This window comes from Somniosus microcephalus, chromosome 1, assembly GCF_052327205.1.
Source record: "Somniosus microcephalus isolate GS21.2 chromosome 1, FLI_Smic_1.0, whole genome shotgun sequence".
Lineage (NCBI taxonomy): Eukaryota > Metazoa > Chordata > Chondrichthyes > Squaliformes > Somniosidae > Somniosus > Somniosus microcephalus.
Window position 1 is genome coordinate 400,538,693 of NC_140987.1, and position 22,833 is coordinate 400,561,525.

Genomic DNA, 22,833 nt, shown 5'->3' on the forward strand with positions numbered 1-22,833 from the left:
TCCTACAGCATCAAGATACCAGGAACATTTTCTACAGACATTGGTGGCTTCCAGGGTGGCAGCTAACAGTGTTGCTATAGATACTTTAAACAGGACACTTTACAGGGCTTCCAAGACTTGGTTGGGACTATTTCATCTATACTGACACCACTCAATAGCTCATCTGAGCCGGTGCCCAAGAGTGGGGCTGCAAGGAATTGGCACACTGCCTTTTTTCCCTTTTATTCTGTTCTCTTTTCCCATCTTATGGCTGCTCAAGCGCCATACTATAGATGGAAACAGTCTGTCTTTCCTCCACCAAAATGGCAGCGCACAAACCGAATCCCATCACAGAAACAAAGCCTCACAGCTGCCACCAGATGGAGCATTGCCTCTACCTCTACATGAGGGAACTTCAGACATGGGTGTGGCATCCATTACCAATGCAATAGAAAGGCCCCTGTAAGCTACTCCCACTGGCACAGCTGCTTGAGACAAGAGTCAATTGAGGTCTATAAAGTTGCAGGGGAACCATACCAGCCATCCGCCTCTCAACCGCAACTCACTCAGGGAGCACCTTGTAGGAGCAGTATATTCAGATCACTATCAAGCAAGTTAGCTGGCACAAAGAGTAGACATGGTGTTAAGAAATAATTGTAGATAAGGTGATTGGAATTGTTGGCCCTTTCTGGAGAATATGTTGTTTTGTAAATTGAAGAAGGCTTGTGCACATAGAGTTCCAAGTTCATGTCTGTGAATGTTTTCAGTTTTTGGGGATTGGATGAAGTCAAGAAATGTAGACTTATGTTTTATGAAAGAACTTGGAAGATGTCTTTGAGGGTGTGAGCAGAGAACAGGCAAGTGTAAAGTGACTTTATTTGGTGAGTAAACCTTTTATTTATTGAAAGCACTGGGCTATCAGTTGCACTCTTGTTTCCCTAACGACTCGATGTTCTCTTTCACATTCTCTCCTACCTGTTCACCCTCATGTAGGGGGGGGAGGTCCTTCCACCACTACTTCTTCATCATCAATATCCTTTAGTTACTGGAAGCACCAAGCCTGTCTTCATTGCTATGTTAAGCAGAACACAGCAAGCTGCAGTGATTCTTGAGACTCTCTCTGGGTTATATTATAGCACTCCACCAGATTTATCCAGGCACTTAAATCGGAACTTGAGAATTCCTATAGTCTGCTGTATGACACTTATTGTGGTGGCATAATTCATGAACAGATTTTTTATGGCGAATTTGAGGCAGTAGCCTCCAAGAACCCATTTTACTCTGTTTACAACCCAAATCTGTACCAAAACAGATGGTAATTCAGAGGAAAATCCAGGCGCAAGTCTTCTAAATGTGGTGAGGCAGGCCACAAGGCAAAGAACAACTTTAATTTATATAGCGTCTTTAACATAGTAAAACATCCCAAGGTGCTTCACGGGTATAATCAGACAAAACTTGACACCGAGCCAAAAAAGAAGGCATTAGGACAGCTGACCAAAAACTTTGTCAAAGAGCTAAGTTTTAAGAAGTGTCTTAAAGGAGGAGAGGTGGAGAAGTTTAAGGAGGGACTAATCACTGCTGGTCTCTTAGAAATCTGCGACACAAATGGGGATATCACATGAGTTTGTAGGGTATGAAACAGAACGCCTGTAACTAGTTGCAGTGAATAGATTGCATGTAATGGGGGTCCAAGAAACTGCTCACTATGATAGTATGCAGCAGCCTGGTGAAGGATTACCATTACGTAAAGGGCAAAGTTGTCCACATTAGTTGACTGTGGATGACCAAAACAATTATACTATAATCTTCCTTTCTAGCTTCCCCATGCCATGATCCTCCTGCATTATGCATTACAGATCCTCTTGTTTATAAATAGCGAGGTGACAATTCTATTTTTGTCTTCTGTGGGAAGATACCTGGCCTCAGTTTGAAGACATCTTTTTATGCCATTGTTGATTTATCCAAATCTACATAGAGTGGGAACAATAAACTTTTGTTCCACTCTTTTGAGGTGCTACTATGCTACTTTTTAAAAAGACTATTTGCCTATTGTCAGGATGGAGTAGAACCCTTATTTTAATGTTTGAAGAACTGTCATTAAGGACCTATTTGCATTTTTTTCACAGCAAATTTCTACACAGCCTGATCCAGATTTCACTCCCCACAGGAGTGACCGAAATTGAACCTCGAATCCTGGAGGAAGTCTGGTCTTACTATGAGGAAGCACTAGTTATTATAGAGAATTCGGTGAGTGAGGGAAGAATGAGAGACAGACATGGGGAGTAAAAAAAATGAATTAAAACATGGAGCTGAAGAGGCCTTCGCTCTATACTTGAAACTTGTGCCAGAATCATGAGTGCTGGATGGATCCTAATCTGAAAGAAACATGTGCCCTCATCCACTGGCTTCTATTGTCATGAGATTCCTACTAGTAACAAAGCAGTGAAAATGGGTTCTTAGTCTCAAATTAAGAGGACTTTTTGATCTTACCTGCATGACTCTCATTTGGGAAATAAGCATTTCCAGGTACAAAGCCCATGCAAATCAGCTCCAGTTGTGTTTGATGTTTTGCTGGCAGCATTGTAACTTATCTTTTATGATCCTAGAGGTTCCCATGGCAAGGAAACACTAGGGAGCAATGGCAACTCCGACCGCAGCACCTCACAGCATGCTGGTTCACTCACTCCTATAGTGACATACCCCTGGTGCTTCACTGAAACATAGAAACATAGAAGATAGGAGCAGGAGTAGGCCATTCGGCCCCTCGAGCCTGCTCTGCCATTCAATGAGATCATGGCTGATCATCCAAACTCAGTACCCTGTCCCTGCCTTCTCCCCATATCCCTTAATCCCTTTAACCTTAAGAAATATATCTAACTCCTTCTTGAATATGTTTAATGAATTGGCCTCAACTGCCTTCTGTGGTAGAGAATTCCACAGGTTCACCACTCTGGGTGAAGAAATTCCTCCTCATCTCTGTCCTAAATGGCTTACTCCTTATCTTTAGACTGTGACCCCTGGTTCTGGACTCCCCCGCCATCGAGAACATCCTTCCTGCATCTAGTCTGTCTAGTCCTGTTTGAAACTTATAAAAAACTTATAAAATTCTATGAGCATGATTGAGGAGCACAAGTGCAGGTAAGAAGAAGAACCAACATCTACTGGCCAAAAGTTCAGCTCAAATGATCCCTCAGCTGCTGAATTCAGGATCTGGCTCTCTCAAGACGTGCCTACAAATGCAGTTTATTAGTTCATTGTCAATGTTTCATGCTATGTACCAAACTCTGCATAGTTTGGGGGCAGCGTAACTACAGATTGCAAGGTTAACAGAGTGCATCATAAACAGAGTAGGAAGTTGAGAATTTGGTGAGAGTGGGACTCGCTGGGAAGTAGGTGAGTAGGTCAACCTGAAATTTAGTCTTAACATTTAGAATTTAACTTAGAACTTTAAAAACTGCAAGGAGTTAAGCAGTTAGCAGTTAACAGTCAATAAGCTGTAATTGATTGCCTGAATACGGGATTATTACAGTGAGCTGGAAGCTGACTGAGCAGTTGTAACTTGGGTATGGCTCAGAAGTGGTATAAAAGTAGAAGGTGTCTGTTAAGGCACAGAATGTAACCTCAGATCGTAACATTATGGCCTTGCCCCTCCTCATTTCTGTAATCTCCTCCAGCCTTACAACCCTCCGAGATCTTTGTGCTCCTCCAATTCTGGCCTCTTGAGCATCCCTGATTTTAATCACTCCTCCAGTGGCAGCCGTGCCTTCAGCTGCCAAGGCCCTAAGCTCAGGAATTCCCTCCCATAACCTCTCAGCCTCTCTATCATCCTTTAAAACACTCCTTTAAACCTACCTCTTTCACCAAGCTTTTGGTCATCTGCCCGAATATTTCCTTCTGTGGCTTGGTGTCAAACTTTGGTTGATAATGCTCCTGTGAAGCGCGTTGGGACGTCTTACTATGTTAAAGACACTATATAAATACAAGTTGTTGTTGTTGTATGGTAAACAGAGTGGGAAGTTGGGGAAGGAGATGCTCATTTTTGTCTTTTAGATTCATAGAAAGTTATGGCACAGAAGGAGGCCATTCGGCCCATTGTGTTTGCGCCGGTTGGAAAAGAACTATCCAGCCTAATCCCACTTTCCAGCTCTTGGTCTGTAGCCTTGCAGGATACGGCACTTCAAGTGCATATCCAAGTACTTTTTAAATGTGACGTGAGTTTCTGCCTCTACCACCCTTTCAGGCAGTGCGTTCAAGACCTTTCCCGTGCTCTGAGTGAAAACATTTTTCCTCAATTCCCCTCTAATCCTTCTACCAATTACTTTAAATCTATGCCCACTGGTTATTGACCTCTCTGCTAAGGGAAATAGGTGCCTCCTATCTACTCTATCTAGGCCCCTCATAATTTTACACACTTCAATTAAGTCTCTCCTCAGCCACCTCTGTTCCAAAGAAAATAACACCAGCCTATCCAATCTTTCCTCATAGCTAAGATTCTCCAGTCCTGGCAACATCCTCATAAATCGCCTCTCATAGAGTCATAACAGCACAGAAGGAGGCCATTTGGCTCATCGAGTCCGTGCTGGCTCTCTGTAGAGCAATCCAGTCAGTCCCATTCCCCCGCTCTATCCCCGTAGCCCTGCAAGTTTATTTTCTTCAAGTGCGTATCCAGTCTCCCCTTGAAAACATTGAGTGTCTCCGCTTCCACCATTTCCGTTGGCAGCTAGTTCCAGGTCCTCACCACTCGCTGCATAAAAAAGTTTTTCCTCACATTCCCCCTGTATCTCTTGCCCAAAACCTTAAATTTGTGTCCCCATGTCCTTGTACCATCAACTAGTGGGAACAGCCTTTCCCCGTCTAGTCTATCCAAACTCGTCATAATCTTGTACACCTCTATCAAATCACCCCTTAACCTCCTTTGCTCTAATGAAAACAAATCCAGTTTCTCCAACCTGTCCTTGTAGCTATGATCCCCCATCCCTGGAACCATTCTGGTAAATCTCCTCTGCACCCTCTCAAGGGCCTTCACATCCTTCCTAAAATGTGGTGACCAGAACTGGACGCAATTGTGGTAAACCACTGTTTGTATTCCTGTTTGTCCTGTTTGTATTCCACTGTGTACATGCCTGGACATGCCTCGGCTGACTCCTCCCACAGGTCCTAGTATAAAGGTGACTGCTCCCCAGCCCTTGTATCCTGGACCGGTCGACCACTCGAGGCAGACCTCCATTCTGTTGTTAATAAAAGCCTTTGGTTACTCTTCTAACTCTCAGTCTTTTATGAGTAATTGATAGCACATCAGCAATACTCTAGTTGTGGCCTAACCAGCGCTTTATAAAGGGTCAGCATAACTGCTCTACTTTTGTACTCAATACCTCTATTTATGAAACTCAAGATCCCATATGCTTTGCTAACCACTCTCTCAATATGTCCTGCCGCCTTCAGGGACCTATGCACATTAACTCCCAGGTCCCTCTGTCCCTGCACACTCTTTAAAACTGTGCCAGTAAGTGTATATTGCCTCTCCCTGTTCCTTCTGCCAAAATGCATCACCTCACACTTCTGTGTATTAAATTCCATCTGCCACTTGCCTGCCCATTCTGCTAGCCTTTCTATGTCCTGTTGCAGTCGATTGGTATCATCTTCACTGTTTGCCACACCCCCTGTACCCTCTCTAGTGCAATCACATCTTTCCTGTAATGTCGTGACCAGAACTGTACACAGTACTCTAGCTGTGGCCTAACTAGTGTTTTATACAGTTCTAGCATAACCTCTCTGCTCTTATATTCTATGCCTCAACTAATAAAGGAAAGTATCCCGTATGCCTTCTTAACTACCTTATCTATCTTTCCTGTTACCTTCAGGGGATCTGTGCACATGCACTCCAAGGTCCCTCTGTTCCTCTACATTTCTCAGTATCCTACATTTATTGTGCATTCCCTTGACTTGTTAGCCCTTCCCAAATGCATTATCTCTCACTTCTCTGGATTGAATTCCATTTGCCACTTTTCTGCCCACCTGACCAGTCCATTGATATCTTCCTGCAGTCTACAACTATCTTCCTCACTATCAACCACACAGCCAATTTTTGCATCATCTGCAAACTTCTAAATAATGCCCCCTATATTGAAGTCTAAATCATTGATATATACCACAAAAAGCAAGGGACCTAGTACTGAGCCCTGTGGAACCCCACTGGAAGCAGCCTTCCAGTCACAAAAACACCCATCGACCATTACCCTTTGCTTCCTGCCACTGAGCCAATTTTGGATCCAATGGGCTTTCCCTTGGATCCCATGGGCTTTTACTTTTTTGACCAACCTGCCATGTGGGACCTTGTCAAAGGCCTTGCTAAAATCCATGTAGACTACATCAAATGCACTACCCTCATTGACCCTCCTTGTTATCTCCTCAAAAAATTCAATCATGTTGGATGCGACCTTCCCTTAACAAATCCATGCTGTCTGTCCTTGATTAACCCATGACTTTTTAAATGACGAGTTATCCTGTCCCTCAGAATTTTTTCCAATAATTTTCCTACCAGCGAGGTTAGGCTGACTGGCCTGTAGTTACTCGGTCTATCCCTTTCTCTCTTTTTAAACAATGGCACAATGTTAGTAGTCCTCCAGTCCTCTATCACCACGCCTGTAGCCAGAGAGGATTGGAAAATGATGGTTAGAACCTCTGCTATTTCCTCCCTTGCCTCTCTTAACAGCCTGAGATACATTTCATCCGGGCCTGGTGATTTATCTACTTTCAAAGATGCTAAACTCTTAATACTTACTCTCTCTCTTTCTGTTCATCCCATCTAATAACTCTCTCTCTCTGTTTATCCCATCTAATATTTCACACTCCGCCTGGTTCTGCTCCTACTTCTTGTGTTCTAATTCTGTGTTAGATTTCAGGAGATGGTTTTATTCCTGTTCCTGGCTGGGGTGGAGATCGCCCTTACAGAAGGTAAGTACTGTAGAAAATATAGGGACAGAGTGATCTCCTGGAAGAGTTTCGATCACCTAGATGGGTCGGAGAGGAATTTCCCAGATTTTTTCTCCCAAATTGGCCATTGGGTTTTTTATCTGGTTTTTCGCCTCTCCCGGGAGATCACATGGGTTCGGGTGGGATGGAGAGTGATAGAAGATTTGAGGTTAGGATCAGATCAGCCATGATCTTATTGAATGGTGGAGCAGGCTCGAGGGGCCGATTGGCCTACTCCTGCTCCTATTTCTTATGTTCTTAACACTTTGTAGTGTTTGTATAAACTTGAAGCAGTAAGTATTTAAAACTAGAAACCTATAACTAATACTTTATTAAATTAATAATTTAAATTAGTTAATTTAATTCGTTTAAAAAGAACTAAAAATAAACCAATTGAATTAATTGCATAAAACTTTAATTAATTAAATATATAAAACAAGGTTAGATAGATATGGCAGTGCAGGAGGTGTGCTGCATCTGCAGCATATGGGAGCTTGTGGAGAGCAGCGTGATCTCAGGCATCCACATCTGTACATAAGAAATAGGAGCAGGAGTAGGCCAATCGGCCCCTCTCGCCTGCTCCGCCACTCAATAAGATCATGGCTGATCTGATCCTAACCGCCAATCTACTATCACAGAACCATCTCCTGAATCTAACAGAATTAGACACACGAAATAGGAGCAGGATCAAGCTACACGGCCCCTGGGCCCGCTCCGCTACCCACAGGGCCATGACCGATCCGAACCTAGACTCATGTCCAAACTCCTGCCCGCTCCCCGTAACCCTTAATTCCCTTTACTTCTAGGAAACTGTCTATTTCTGTTTTAAATTTATGTAATGATGTAGCTTCTACAGCTTTTTGGGGCAGCATATTCCATGGACCTACCACCCTCTGAGTGAAGTAGTTCCTCCTCATCTCAGTTTTGAAAGAGCAGCCCCTTATTCTAAGACTATGCCCCCTAGTTCTAGTTTCACCCATCATCAGGAACATTCTCCCCGCATCCACCCGATCCAACCCCTTCACAATCTTATATGTTTCAATAAGATCGCCTCTCATTCTTCTGAACTCCAATGAGTAGAGTCCCAATCTACTCAACCTCTCCTCATATGTCCATCCCCTCATCCCCGGGATTAACCGAGTGAACCTTCTTTGTACTGACTCGAGAGCAAGTATGTCTTCTTAAGTATGGACACCAAAACTGTATGCAGTATTCCAGGTGCGGTCTCACCAATACCTTGTACAACTGAAGCAATACCTCCCTATTTTTATATTCTATCCCCCTAGCAATGAAAGCCAACATTCCATTGGCCTTCTTAATCACTTGCTGCACCTGCATACTAACCTTTTGAGTTTCGTGCACCAGGACCCCCAGATCCCTTTGTACTTCAGTACTTTCCAGTTTCTTGCCATTAAGATAATAACTTGCTCTACGATTTTTCCTGCCAAAGTGCATAACCTCACACTTTCCAGTATTGTATTCCATCTGCCAAATCTCTGCCCACTTAATTAGCCTGTCTATGTCCCCTTGCAGGTTTTTAATGTCCTCCTCACTCACTACTTTCCCCCCCATCTTAGTATCATCTGCAAACTTTGATATGTTACACTCGGTCCCCTCCTCCAAATCGTTAATATAGATTGTAAAGAGTTGGGGACCCAGCACCGACCCCTGCGGAACACCACTAGTTACTAATTGCCAGTCTGAGAATGAACCATTTATCCCAACTCTCAGCCTTCTGTTAGATAGCCAATCCTCTATCCATGCCAGAATATTACCCCCAATCCCGTGATTTTTTATCTTAAGCAATAATCTTTTGTGTGGCACCTTGTCAAATGCCTTTTGGAAGTCTAAGTACACTACGTCCACTGGTTCCCCTTTATCCACCCTATATGTTACTTCCTCAAAGAACTCCAGCAAATTTGTCAAACATGACTTCCCCTTCATAAAACCATGCTGACTTTATCCTATTAAATTATGATTATCCAAATGTCCTGTTACTGTCTCCTTAATAATGGACTCCAAAATTTTACCTACCACAGATGTTAGGCTAACCGGTCTATAGTTTCCAGCCTTCTGTCTACTGCCCTTTTTAAATAAGGGTGTTACATTAGCAGTTTTCCAGTCTGCCGGGACCTTTGCCGAGTCCAGGGAGTTTTGGAAAATTATTACCAATGCATCTACAATCCCTACCGCCACTTCCCTCAAGACCCTAGGATGTAAGCCATCCGGTCCAGGTGATTTATCCTCCTTGAGTCCCATTATTTTACCGAGTACCACTTCCTTAGTGATTTTGATCGTGTTTAGCTCCTCCCCCCCTATAGCCCCCTGTTTGTCCAGTGTTGGTATATTCTTAGTGTCCTCTACTGTAAAGACTGATACAAAATATTCATTGTGTTTTTGCCATCTCCATATTTCCCACCATTAGTGCTGGGACTAGAGTCCTGGCGGATCATATAAAGAGGGCTGTAGAGAGGGCTTTAAACTAACTAGTGGGGGGGAGGTTCCTAGAGAGCAAATAATAAAAATGATAACAGAGAAGGTCATAGACTTAGGTAGCAGTGGGGAAATTAAAAACCAGAGCGTGTCAGGAAGGGGCAGAAGGTATGGAGTAAAAGGTAAAGTAATAAAAAGGGCAAAAGCAGGAACTAAGTGTCACAAAACATATTTGAAAGTTCTCTATCTGAATGCACGTAGCATTCGTAACAAAATAGACGAGTTAATGGCACAAATAACTACATATGGGTATGATCTTGTGGCCATTACAGAAACATGGCTGCAGGGTGACAATGCCTGGGAATTAAACATACCAGGTTATTTAACGATCAGGAAGGACAGGCAGGAAGGAAGGGGAGGTGGGGTGGCTATGTTAATAAAGGAAGGAATCACTGTAATACAGAGAAATGATATTGGGTCAAAAGATCAGGATAATGAAACAGTTTGGGTGGAGGTAAGGAATAATAAGGGGGAAAAAACACTAGTGGGCGTAGTCTATAGGCCTCCGAACAGTGGCAACTCTGTTGGACGGAGTATCAATCAGGAAATAGTTGAGGCTTGTAATAAGGGAACATCTATAATTATGGGGGATTTTAACTATCATATTAATCGGACAAATCAAATTGGGCAGGGCTGCCTTGAGGATGAGTTCATTGAGTGTATTAGGGATGGGTTTCTTGAGCAGTATGTAACTGAACCGACCAGGGGGCAAGCAACCTTAGATCTGGTCCTGTGTAACGAGACAGGATTAATTAAAAATGTCCTAGTAAAGGATCCCCTTGGAATGAGTGACCATAACATGGTTGAATTCCATATTCAATTAGAGGATGAGAAGGCCGGATCTCAAACAAGCGTGCTAAGCTTGAATAAAGGAGACTATGAAGGTATGAGAGCGGAATTGAGTAGAGTGGATTGGGAAAATAGATTAAAGGGTAAGACGATACATGATCAGTGGTGTACATTTAAGGAGTTATTTTACAACTTCCAAAAAAAATATATTCCACTGAGAAGAAAAGGGTGTAAAAGAAAAGACAGCCATCCGTGGCTAAGTAAAGAAATTAAGGATAGTATTTGACTAAAAACAAGGGCATATAAGGTAGCCAAATCTAGTGGGAGGATAGAGGATTGGGAAAACTTTAAAAGACAGCAAAAAATAACAAAAAGATTGATTAAGAAAGGGAAGATAGATTATGAAAGTAAATTAGCAAAAAATATAAAAACAGATAGTAAGAGTTTTTATAGTTATATAAAAAGAAAAAGGGTGGCTAAAGTAAATGTTGGTCCCTTAGAGGATGAGACCGGGAAATTAATGGTGGGAAATATGGAGATGGCAAAAACACTGAATGAATATTTTACATCAGTCTTTACAGTAGAAGACACTAAGAATATCCCAACACTGGACAAACAGGGGGCTAAAGGGGGGGAGGAGCTAAACACGATCAAAATCACTAAGGAAGTGGTACTCAGTAAAATAATGGGACTCAAGGCGGATAAATCACCTTGACCTGATGGCTTACATCCTAGGGTCTTGAGGGAAGTGGCGGTAGGGATTGTGGATGCATTGGTAATAATTTTCCAAAACTCCCTGGACTCGGCAAAGGTCCCGGCATACTGGAAAACTGCTAATGTAACACCCTTATTTAAAAAGGGCAGTGGACAGAAGGCTGGAAACTATAGACCGGTTAGCCTAACATCTGTGGTAGGTAAAATTTTGGAGTCCATTATTAAGGAGACAGTAACAGGACATTTGGATAATCATAATTTAATAGGACAAAGTCAGCATGGTTTTATGAAGGGGAAGTCATGTTTGACAAATTTGCTGGAGTTCTTTGAGGAAGTAACGTATAGGGTGGATAAAGGGCAACTAGTGGACGTAGTGTATTTAGACTTCCAAAAGGCATTTGACAAGGTGCCACACAAAAGATTATTGCTTAAGATAAAAAATCACGGGATTGGGGGTAATATTCTGGCATGGATAGAGGATTGGCTATCTAACAGAAGGCTGAGAGCTGGGATAAATGGTTCATTCTCAGGCTGGCAATCAGTAACTAGTGGTGTTCCGCAGGGGTCAGTGCTGGGTCCCCAACTCTTTACAATCTATATTAACGATTTGGAGGAGGGGACCGAGTGTAACATATCAAAGTTTGCAGATGATACTAAGATGGGAGGGAAAGTAGTGAGTGAGGAGGACATAAAAAACCTGCAAGGGGACATCGACAGGCTAAGTAAGTGGGCAGAGATTTGGCAGATGGAATACAATACTGGAAAGTGTGAGGTTATGCACTTTGGCAGGAAAAATCGTAGAGCAAGTTATTATCTTAATGGCAAGAAACTGGAAAGTACTGAAGTACAAAGGGATCTGGGGGTCCTGGTGCACGAAACTCAAAAGGTTAGTATGCAGGTGCAGCAAGTGATTAAGAAGGCCAATGGAATGTTGGCTTTCATTGCTAGGGGGATAGAATATAAAAATAGGGAGGTATTGCTTCAGTTGTACAAGGTATTGGTGAGACCGCACCTGGAATACTGCATACAGTTTTGGTGTCCATACTTAAGAAAGGACATACTTGCTCTCGAGTCAGTACAAAGAAGGTTCACTCGGTTAATCCCGGGGATGAGGGGATGGACATATGAGGAGAGGTTGAGTAGAGTGGGACTCTACTCATTGGAGTTCAGAAGAATGAGAGGCGATCTTATTGAAACATATAAGATTGTGAAGGGGTTGGATCGGGTGGATGCAGGGAGAATGTTCCCGATGATGGGTGAAACTAGAACTAGGGGGCATAGTCTTAGAATAAAGGGCTGCTCTTTCAAAACTGAGATGAGGAGGAACTACTTCACTCAGAGGGTGGTAGGTCCATGGAATATGCTGCCCCAAAAAGCTGTAGAAGCTACATCATTACATAAATTTAAAACAGAAATAGACAGTTTCCTAGAAGTAAAGGGAATTAAGGGTTACGGGGAGCGGGCAGGAATTTGGACATGAGTCTAGGTTCGGATCGGTCATGGCCCTGTGGGTAGCGGAGCGGGCCCAGGGGCCGTGTAGCCTGATCCTGCTCCTATTTCGTGTGTCTAATTCTGTTAGATTCAGGAGATGGTTCTGTGATAGTGGATTGGCGGTTAGGATCAGATCAGCCATGATCTTATTGAATGACGGAGCAGGCTCGAGGGGCCGATTGGCCTACTCCTCCTATTTCTTATGTTCTTATGTTCATTAATTTCCCGGTCTCATCCTCTAAGGGACCAACATTTACTTTAGCCACCCTTTTTCTTTTTATATAACTGTAAAAACTCTTACTATCTGTTTTTATATTTTTTGCTAATTTACTTTCATAATCTAGCTTCCCTTTCTTAATTAATCTTTTTGTTATTTTTTGCTGTCTTTTAAAGTTTTCCCAATCCTCTATCCTCCCACTAGATTTGGCTACCTTATATGCCCTTGTTTTTAGTCAAATACTATCCTTAATTTCTTTACTTACTGTAGTAAGTGTCTGCAACTCAAGGAAGTTCGGCTCAGAGTTGTTGAGAATCTGAGATGCAGACATTGTGATGCATCAGGGAGGGGGAGAGTTACCCCGTGACCCAGGAGGCAGTCACACCCCTTAGGTTAGTTAGTGGTCAGGGACAGGAGGATGTGACTGTGACTCAGACAGGCAAGGGGACTGCCGATGCAGTGGCGGAGGAGCCTCATCCTTTGATATTTTCCAACAGGTACGAGGTACTTGCTACTGGTGTGGAAGAGAACAAAGACTGCAGGGAGGATGGGCAAATGGACCACGACACCGTGGTAAAGGAAGCCACTCAAGTGGGGGAGCAAAAAGGAATGTGGTAAAGGATAGTATAGTCAGGGGGATGGATACTGTTCATTGCAGCCACGACCAGGAGTCCCGAAGGCTGTGTTGCCTGCCCAATGCCAGGGTTAAGGACATCTTGTGGCTGGAGAAGAACTTGGAGGAGGAAGGAGAGGATTCCAGTTGTTGTGGTCCATGTAGGTACCAACGACATAGGTAGAACTAGAAATGTGGTTCCGCTGAGGGAGTTTGAGGAGCTAGGGTACAAATTAAAAAGCAGAACCGCAAAGGTAATAATTTCTGGATTACTACTTGAGCCACGCACAAATTGGCATAGGGACAAACAGATTACAGGTTTAAATGCGTGGCTGAAAGAATGGTGTGGGAGGCAAGGGTTTCAATTCATGGGACATTGGCACCAGTATTGGGGAATGAGGGAGCTGTTCTGTTGGGATGGACTCCACTTAAACCGGGCTGGGACCAATGTCTTGGCGAGTCGAATAACTAGGGCGGTAGATGGGGCTTTAAACTAATAAGCGGGAGGGAGGGTTCAGGTAAGGGTAAATTTATAAGTCTGAAGAGAAAAGTCAAAGCTATAGAGCAGAGTAGCGATTTGGGTAAAATAAAACAGATTGTGTCAGGAAGGGGCAGAGAGTTTAATAATGGTAATAGGGCATTAGCGACTAAGGCCACATCAGGGAAAAATAGTAAAAAGTTAAAAATAAAGGCGCGAGATCTGAATGCACAAAGCATTCGTAAAAAAGATAGATGAATTAATGGCACAAATAGGATTAAATGTGTTTGATCTAGTAGCCATTACTGAGATGTGGTTGGGAACTAAATATTCCAGGGTATGTGACTTTTAGAAAAGATAGGCAAAATGGAAAAGGAGGTGGGATGGCCCTGATAATAAAGGATGGGATAAAGGTAGTAGGGAGAAAGGATCTTAGCCTGGAAAATCAGGATGTAGAATTAGTATGGGTGGAGCTAAGAAATAACAAAGGACAGAAAACACTGGTGGGTGTACTTTATAGGCTGTCTAACAGTAATCATGGTGTTGGACAGAGTATAAATCAGGATATTACAGGAGCATGTAACAAGGGCAATGCAATAATCCTGGGGGACTTTAATCTTAGTTCATGGAATGCATTCAAGGAAGTTTTCTAAAATAATATATTGAGGAACCAACTGGGGAACAGGCTATTTTAGACCTAGTATTGTGTAATAAGACAGGATTAATTCGTAATCTTATAGTAAAGGATTCTCTGGGGAAGAGTGATCATAATATGGTAGAATTTCATATTAAGTTTGAGAGTGATGTGGTTAAGTTTGAAACTAAGTTCTTAAATTTAAACAAAGCCAATTGCGGAGGTATAAGGGGCGAGTTGGCTGAGGTAGATTGGGAAATTAGATTAAAAGATACGATGGTAGAGAAGCAATGGCAAATATTTAAAGAAATAGTTCATAATTCTGAATGAATATACATTCCCTTGAGAAATAAGAACTCCACTGGAAAAGTGGTACAGCCTTGGCTAACTAGAGAAGTTATGGATGGTATTAGATTAAGAGAAGAGGCTTACAATGTTGCCAAAAGAGTAGTAAGCCTGAGGATTGGGAGGATTTTAAAAAGCAGCAAAGGATGACCAAAAAATTGATGAGGGAGAAAATAGAATGAGAGTAAACTAGCAAGAAATATAAAAACAGATTGTAAGAGCTTTTACAAGTTTGTAAAAAGGAAGAGATTAACTAAAATAAACGTGGGTCCCTTAGAGGCAAAGACAGGAGAAATTATAATGGGGAATAAGGAAATGGCAGAGACGTTAAACAAATAGTTTGTGTCTGTCTTCACAATAGAACCCAAAAAGAACACACAATTGTGGGGAACCAAGGGTCTAATGAGAGTGAAGAACTTAAAGTAATTAATATTAGTAAAGAAAAAATACTGTAGAAATGAATGGGACTAAAAGCTGACAAGCCCCCTGGACCTGATGGTCTACACCTTAGGGTTTTAAAATAGGTGGCTGCAGAGATAGTGGATGCATTGGTTTTGATCTTCCAGATTTCCCTAGGTTCTAGAACAGTCCCTGTGGATTGGAAGGTAGCAAATGTAACCCCGATGTTCAAGAAAGGAGGGAAAGAGAAAGCAGGGAACTATAGGTTGGCCTGACATCAGTAGTAGGGAAAATGCTAGAATCTATTATTATGGATGTGGTAACAGGGCACTTGGAAAATCAAAATATGATCAGGCAGAGTCAGAAGTTTTATGAAAGGGAAATCATGTTTGACAAATCTATTAGAGTTTTTTGAGGGTGTAACTAACAGAGTAGATAAGGGGGAACCAGTGGATGTGGTATATTTGGATTTTCAGTAGGCATTCCATAAGGGGCCACACAAGAGGTTGTTACACAAGGGTAGGGCTCATGGGGTTGGGGTTAATATAGTAGAATTGATTGAGGATTGGTTAACGGACAGAAACAGAGAGTAGGAATAAACGGGTAATTTTTAGGATAGCAGGGTGTAACGAGTGGAGTTCCGCAAGGATCAGTGCTTGGGCCTCAGCTATTTACAATCTATATCAATGGCTTAGATGAGGGGACCGAGTGTAATATATCCCAAGTTTGCTGACAATACAAAGCTAGGTGGGAAAGTAAGCTGTGAGGAGGACGCAAAGAGGCTGTAAAGGGATATAGACCGGTTAAGTGAGTGGGCAAGAAGGTGGCAGTTGGAGTATAACATGGGGAAATGTGAGGTTATTCACTTTGGTAGGAAGAATAGGAAAACAAAATATTTTTTAAATGATGAGAGACTAATAAATGTTGCTATGCAGAGGGATTTGGGGGTCCTTGTACACGAATCACAGAAAGTTAACATGCAGGTACAGCAAACAATTAGGAAGGCAAATGGTATGTTAGCCTTTTTTGCAAGGGGTTTGGAGTATAAAAGTAAGGAACTCTCGATGCAATTATATAGGCCTTTGGTGAGACTACACCTAGAGTGGTGTGTAAATTTTGGTCTCCTTACCTAAGGAAGGATATACTTGCCTTGGAGGGGGTGCAACAAACATTTGCTAGATTGATTCCTGGGATGAGAGGGCTGTCCTATGAGTAGAGATTGAGGAGAATGGGCCTATATTCTCTGGAGTTTAGATGAATGAGAAGTGATCTAATTGAAACATATAAAATTCTTCGAGAGCTTGACTGGGTAGATGCTGAGAGGCTGTTTCCCCTTGCTGGACAGTCTGGAACTCGAGGTCATAGTCTCAGGATAAGGGGTTGTCCATTTAGGACAGATAAGGAGAAATTTCTTCACTCAGTTGTGAATCTTTGTAATTCTGTGGATGCTCAGTCGATGAGTATATTCAAGACCGAAATCAATAGATTTTTGGGCACTAAGGGAATCAAGGGATAAGGGGATAGGGTGGGAAAGTGGAGTTGAGATAGAAGTTCAGCCATGATCTTATTGAATGGTGGAGCAAGCACAATGGGCTGTATGGCCTACTCCTGCTCTTATTTCTTACGTTCTATGGAGGAATCCACTACAGGTAGACTATCCTTTATCCGAAAACCTTGGGACCAGCTGTGTTTCGGTTTTCGGAATTTTTCGGATTTCAGAAGGTTTTCATCTCCGTATCTGACAACAAACACTGTTGCTTAGCAACAGCTTGTAAACACTCGGGCCCTGCCTTGGAAGCATCTCTGAAGCTGTTGCTAAGCTACAGAGACTCTTTCCACAGCCTGACTGTTTAAAAAAAAAAATGCTAGGGGAAGAAAAAAAATGCTAGGGGAAAAAAAAACTAACAAAACGGCTGCTGTTTTCTGCCGTTAGATCGAGGTTTCTGGCTCCCCCGCTCCGTATCTGAATTCCTTGACTTAGCGGGGGTCTGGGGCTCGACTGCCGCCGCCAGTTGTGGGAAAGCCGGATATCGGCTGACTCCTACACTAAGCTGGCCCGCAAATCAGGTCAGGGGTGGGGGGGGAAGAAAAGACTATCGGACGGGCCGCTGCAGCTATCGGACGGGCTGCTGTATTGTTGGGTTCACTCTCCCGGTACCTCCTTCACACTGCCCGGCTCGGCCTGCAATCTCCTACCCAGGAGGGAACTCTGTGACCCTCTGCCCTGCTCACAGGGAAAGGCAGAGCTCCCGACCACTCCTGTCATGTTTGGCGCCACTTGGGTCATGTCGTGCGCACGACTTAACGCTCCACGAAAAACGTGAGGTTTTTAGAGGTTTTCGGTTTTCGGAAGTGCGGATAAAGGATAGTCTACCTGTACCTGCAACTGTGCAGTGCTGCAGGACCCTCTTTGACTGAGATGCAGGCTACCATGGACAACATGGCTAGGGCCCTCTGCAACAAAACTTCTTTGGCTGAGGTCCTAAACTCAGATACAGCCTACATCACTGGGGTCTAAGCAGTAGTCTGTCTTGTCTGCATTCACCTGTTGGGGACTCAGATTGAGACAGCCATAACTCTGGCTCAACAACCTTTATGCAAATCACTGTCGGAAAGGGGAAGGACTGAGGTAAAACGCACTGAGAACACTGCCCACACACTGATAGAGTTAATAAGGTTTCTCTCTACTAGAACTGTAAGATGTTATGAAAGCCTGTTTGGGAAAAGTAGATATTTATGTAGTTGAGGAACTCGGGAGTGCTATTTATGGCTGTTCGAGTAGGGATGAGACCAATAAAGGAGAATGTTTTTTGCAAAGGCGTTGAGTACACGAGCAGTTAACTGCATGGGATGTTAGAGGGACTTAAGTAAAGATGTCACCAACGAGAGCCAGTTTTATTGTTCTCGCAGTGTAAAGATGGCTGATAAGGCTGCTCACTCGCTACCGGTTCAGCCTGCTTCCCCTCTTCAATCTGATCCCCTCTTCAACCTGCTCTGTGGTAACATCCCTTCGCAGAGTGAAGTTGTATAGCACACTAACCTTCAAGTCTTTGCCTGGACCATATTAGTGGACTCTCCCAGATCTGTCAGTACATTGGAACCTTTGCTTTGAGCATCTGATGTTATGTTTCACCAAGACTCGGGTGGCTGTGTGCACCTTGTATCTTTCATTGTATCAGGCATTGTTCATATGTTTTTCAAAGGATCATTAGCAAGAACAACAGTGGGTAACAATGGTCCCCCAGCAGCCATGCATCTGATATTCCTGGCCCTCCCAATAATGGTGACACCATTGTTTGCCACAAAATAAAAATTAATCGAGAGTTACCAACCCAATGAGCTGTGGTCAGAAACCATTTGCATATCGATGTAAGGATACCCTTTCTATCCATAAAGTGGACAGCATTAGTGTTAGGTCCTTGAATGGCCACATGAATGCCATCAATAATACCCTGCACTTTAGGGAGTCTAGCCAGACTTGAACAGAGGCCCAACCTGTTATGTATTGTGTGTTCTCCTCCCACCTGTGGTGGCGCTGTCACAGGAGATACATGGTTGGGTATTCTCTCGGTTAAGTTTAGCTCTCTTTGTTCGGAACTTTCCAGAACTTCCTTTCCTTCCAATAAAGCACTTCATGTTTGAATCTCTGAGTTCTGAGTCCTAAATTGTGTCTAGGTAGAAAGGTACCGACACAAGTGGCAACGAGGAGCGGATGAATCTGCGTACGTTACGGGTGCAGTGAGTAAACAGAAAATTTAATTTGAAACGTGAGATGGCTACTATATTAGGAAACATCGGTGATTTTGATGAAAATGTGGAGAAATGGAGCGCTTATACAGAACGTTTTGACTATTTTGTATTGGCGAATGCGGTGGCAAATGAAAAGGTCGTGCCTACCTTTTTGAGTGTAATCGGGCCGAAGACATTCAATTTACTTCGCAGCCTCGTGCAACCAGATAAGCCAGGAACTAAAACATATAAGCAACTAGTGGAAATTCTTGGAGCAGATTTTTCACCAAAACCTCTGGTTATTGCTGAGAGATTTAGATTTCATAAACGGAATCAAGAGGAGGGGGAATCAGTGACGATGTTTATTGCTGCATTAAAAAGGTTGTCGGAACACTGCCAGTTCAAGGAGGTGCTGAATGACACCATTATAGACAGACTTGTGTGTGGTCTGCAAAATGCAGCCACACAGAAGCGCCTTCTTACTAAGGACAACCTTACTCTTGAAAAGGCCATTGAAGTTAGTGTCTCCATGGAGATGGCGGAAAAGGAGGCTCACCAGTTGAGTTCAACAGGGAGAGTTCACAAGGTGTCGTCTGAGCCTAAAGGTGCGCGGAACGGCACATGTTACCGTTGTGGGAAAACGGGCCATCACGCTAATGACTGCTGGTGTACGGAGCTGGAATGCCGAAATTGTGGCAAAAAGGGTCACATTGAATGCGCCTGTAGAGGTAAAAAAAGAACAGACAGAGCTGGGAAGCATGGAAGCAAAATGTCTATTTGGACAAGAGAGGAAAAAGAGCGTTCATTCAGTGCAGTATGATGGAAAAAGCAAAAAAGAGGGGAGCGACACCTCTGAGGAGGAAGAGGTGCACATACTGACGGTTGCAGGTGATTCAAATGGCTACTGGGTGTCACCACTGGTGGAGGGACAATCAGTGCGGATGGAGGTGGACACAGGCGCGGCTGTGTCCCTTGTTTCAGACACTGTCTATAACAAAATGCTAAAGCATCTTACCCTTCAGCCAACAAACATTGTGCTAAAGACATATACTGGCGAACCTGTGGCCATGAGAGGCGTCATTGAGGTGACAGTTAAATTGAACGGACAGACTGCAAAACTGCCACAATATGTGGTAAAGGGAAATTACCCATCGCTACTGGGACGTGCATGGCTAGAGAAAATCACACTGGACTGGCCTGCAGTCCGCATGATGTCAAAAGGGGAGTCAGGTCTGACTGCAGTGTTAAACAAACATGCAGAACTCTTCAATGGGGAACTTGGGAGCATGAAAAAGATCAGCGTGAGACTGGACATTAAACCTGACAGCAAGCCGAAGTTTCACAAAGCCCGACCTGTACCCTATGCAATTAGGCCAAAAGTTGAGGCTAACTTGGAGGCCTTACTCGAGAATGGAGTCCTGGAGCCTGTGAGCGTGAGCAAATGGGCCACACCCATTGTTCCTGTCCTGAAAAAGGATGGATCTGGTCGAACCTGCGGGGATTTTAAAGTGACTATTAACCTGGTGCTGTCTGCGGAACAGTACCCTCTTCCCCTCATTGATGATCTTTTTATGGGCCTGGCCGGAGGGCAAAAGTTCAGCAAAATAGACTTATGCCAGGCTTATCTACAAATGCGGTTTAGCCGCAAGCCTACATTTCGTTGTACTGCACTTGTGCACTAACAATGACAATAAAAGTTGATTTGATTTGATTTTGATTTGAAAATGCATGTCGATGACAAATCAAAGGAGCTGCTGACAATTGTGTCACACAAGGGGCTATACAGGTACTGCCGCCTTCCGTTTGGAATTACGTCGGCCCCTGCTCTATTCCAAAGGGCAATGGATCAGATTTTGAGTGGACTGCCAGGAGTCCAGTGCTACCTGGACGACATCCTTGTCACTGGGACAAATGAGGAGGATCATCTTCTGAACTTGGATGTGACACTACAACGACTGAAAGAGTACGGACTCAGAGTTCGTAAAGACAAATGTGAATTCTTTCAGTCTTCAGTTGAGTACCTGGGGCATGTGATTGATGCTACTGGCCTGCATAAGGCGCCGTCAAAGGTCAAGGCGATCGTGGAGGCCCCAGCACCTCAGAATGTGAGCCAGTTACGTTCATTTCTGGGGCTACTTAACTACTATGGGAAGTTTATTCCAGACTTAGCAACATTGCTGAAGCCGTTACATCAGTTGCTATGTCAAGGCAAAACATGGAAATGGACTGAACTGTGCAACAAAGCTTTCGCCCAAGCAAAGAAAGCATTGCTGAAATTGGAGGTCCTGACACACTTCGACCCAAAGCTACCCGTGCAGCTAGCATGTGATGCATCACTATATGGTGTGGGAGCAGTTATATCCCACATCATGCCTTCGGGTGAAGAGAAACCTATCGCCTTCGCATCACGCACCTTGAACAAGGCCGAGAGTAACTATGCGCAGATCGAGCGTGAGGCCTTGGGAATCGTTTTTGGAATTCGAAAATTTCATCAGTACCTGTATGGGAGAAGGTTCACACTCCTGACGGACCACCGTCCATTGACTTCAATCTTCGGGCCCCACACCGGAATTCCGTCTCTCGCTGCAAGCAGGATGCAAAGGTGGGCTTTACTGTTGTCAGGACACACATACGACATCAAATATCGCAAATCAGACTTGCACGGCAACGCAGACGGTCTCTCGAGGCTACCCTTGCCTGTTACTCCCCCAGAGCCTCATCAGATAGACATCTTCTACTTTAGACAAGTGGAGGGAGCACCTGTCACGGCAGTTCAGGTGCGAAGGTACACCCGCAACGATCCAGTCCTGTCTGAGGTAATGGATGATGTCATTTGAGGGAGAGCTATAGGAGATTCTCCTAGTTTGAAACCTTACGTTTCAAAAAGAAATGAGCTCTCTGTCCAGGCAGGTTGTCTTCTTTGGGGATGCCGTGTCATCATTCCGCCACCTCTGAGGGAACCTATACTGCAACAACTTCATACAGGCCACAGTGGGATGGTTCGGATGAAGGAAATGGCAAGAAGCTACTTCTGGTGGCCAGGTCTCGATGGGAATATTGAGGAGAAAGCCAAAACATGTTCCCCATGTCAAAGGGTCCGGAATGTTCCACAGCTGGCAACCCTACACCCCTGGGATTGGCCTGCAGAAGTGTGGCAGCAAGTACATGTGGACTTCGCCGGTCCTTTTGAAGAGAAGATGTTTATGGTGGTTGAAGACGCTCGTAGCAAGTGGCCAGAGGTCGCTGTGATGAGGTCTACCATGGCAGAGAAAACAATTGAGAAACTTGGTGAGATGTTCAGCCGTTATGGCTCACCGGAACAACTCGTAAGTGACAATGGTCCACAATTTGTATCACAGGAGTTTGCAACTTTCCTGCATGTGAATGGTGTCCAACACATCAGGTCTGCGCCCTATCATCCCTCTACTAACAGCCAGGCAGAAAGGTTCGTGCAAACTTTGAAGCACGCCTTGAAGGCATCGCAAGGTCAGGGCTCAATCCACCAACGTCTGAACAGCTTCCTGTTGTCCTACAGGAACGAGCCGCATGCCACAACCAAAACTTCCCCCACTTCGCTCATGATGAAGAGGCAGTTGCGGACAAGTTTTGACTTACTCAAACCTCCAAGGGCAGAGCAGGTTGTCCATCGTCAACAACAAGCTCAAGTTGAAAAGAGAGAGAAAAGAGCCAAGGAGAGACGGTTTCATCCGGGAGAGCACGTCCTAGTTCGAAACTACAACACTGGACCGAAATGGGTTCCTGCTACAGTGATCGCGCAGACGGGCCCTGTGTCTTACACGGTTGAGACTGCTGAGGACGTCGTCTGGAGAAGACACACAGATCAACTGTTGCTAGGAGCAGAGACAGCCACAGAGGCTCCAATGGCTGGTTGGCCTGAACTGTTTCCGGATGATACCGCAAACCAGCATCCTTTGCCACAGTGCTCTTCTCCAACACAGGAAGTCAAAGAGACTGTTCCA

General features: G+C 43.9%; 1 protein-coding gene across 1 annotated transcript in view; it reads left to right on the forward strand.

The window, feature by feature from the left end:
* Positions 1-22,833, forward strand: part of tex11 (testis expressed 11) — a 300,617-nt gene that overhangs the window by 259,715 nt on the left and 18,069 nt on the right. The window contains exon 27 of the mRNA XM_085992186.1: positions 2,106-2,226. Coding sequence (XP_085848312.1) covers positions 2,106-2,226 — 121 coding nt within the window. The remainder of the gene's footprint in view (positions 1-2,105; positions 2,227-22,833) is intronic.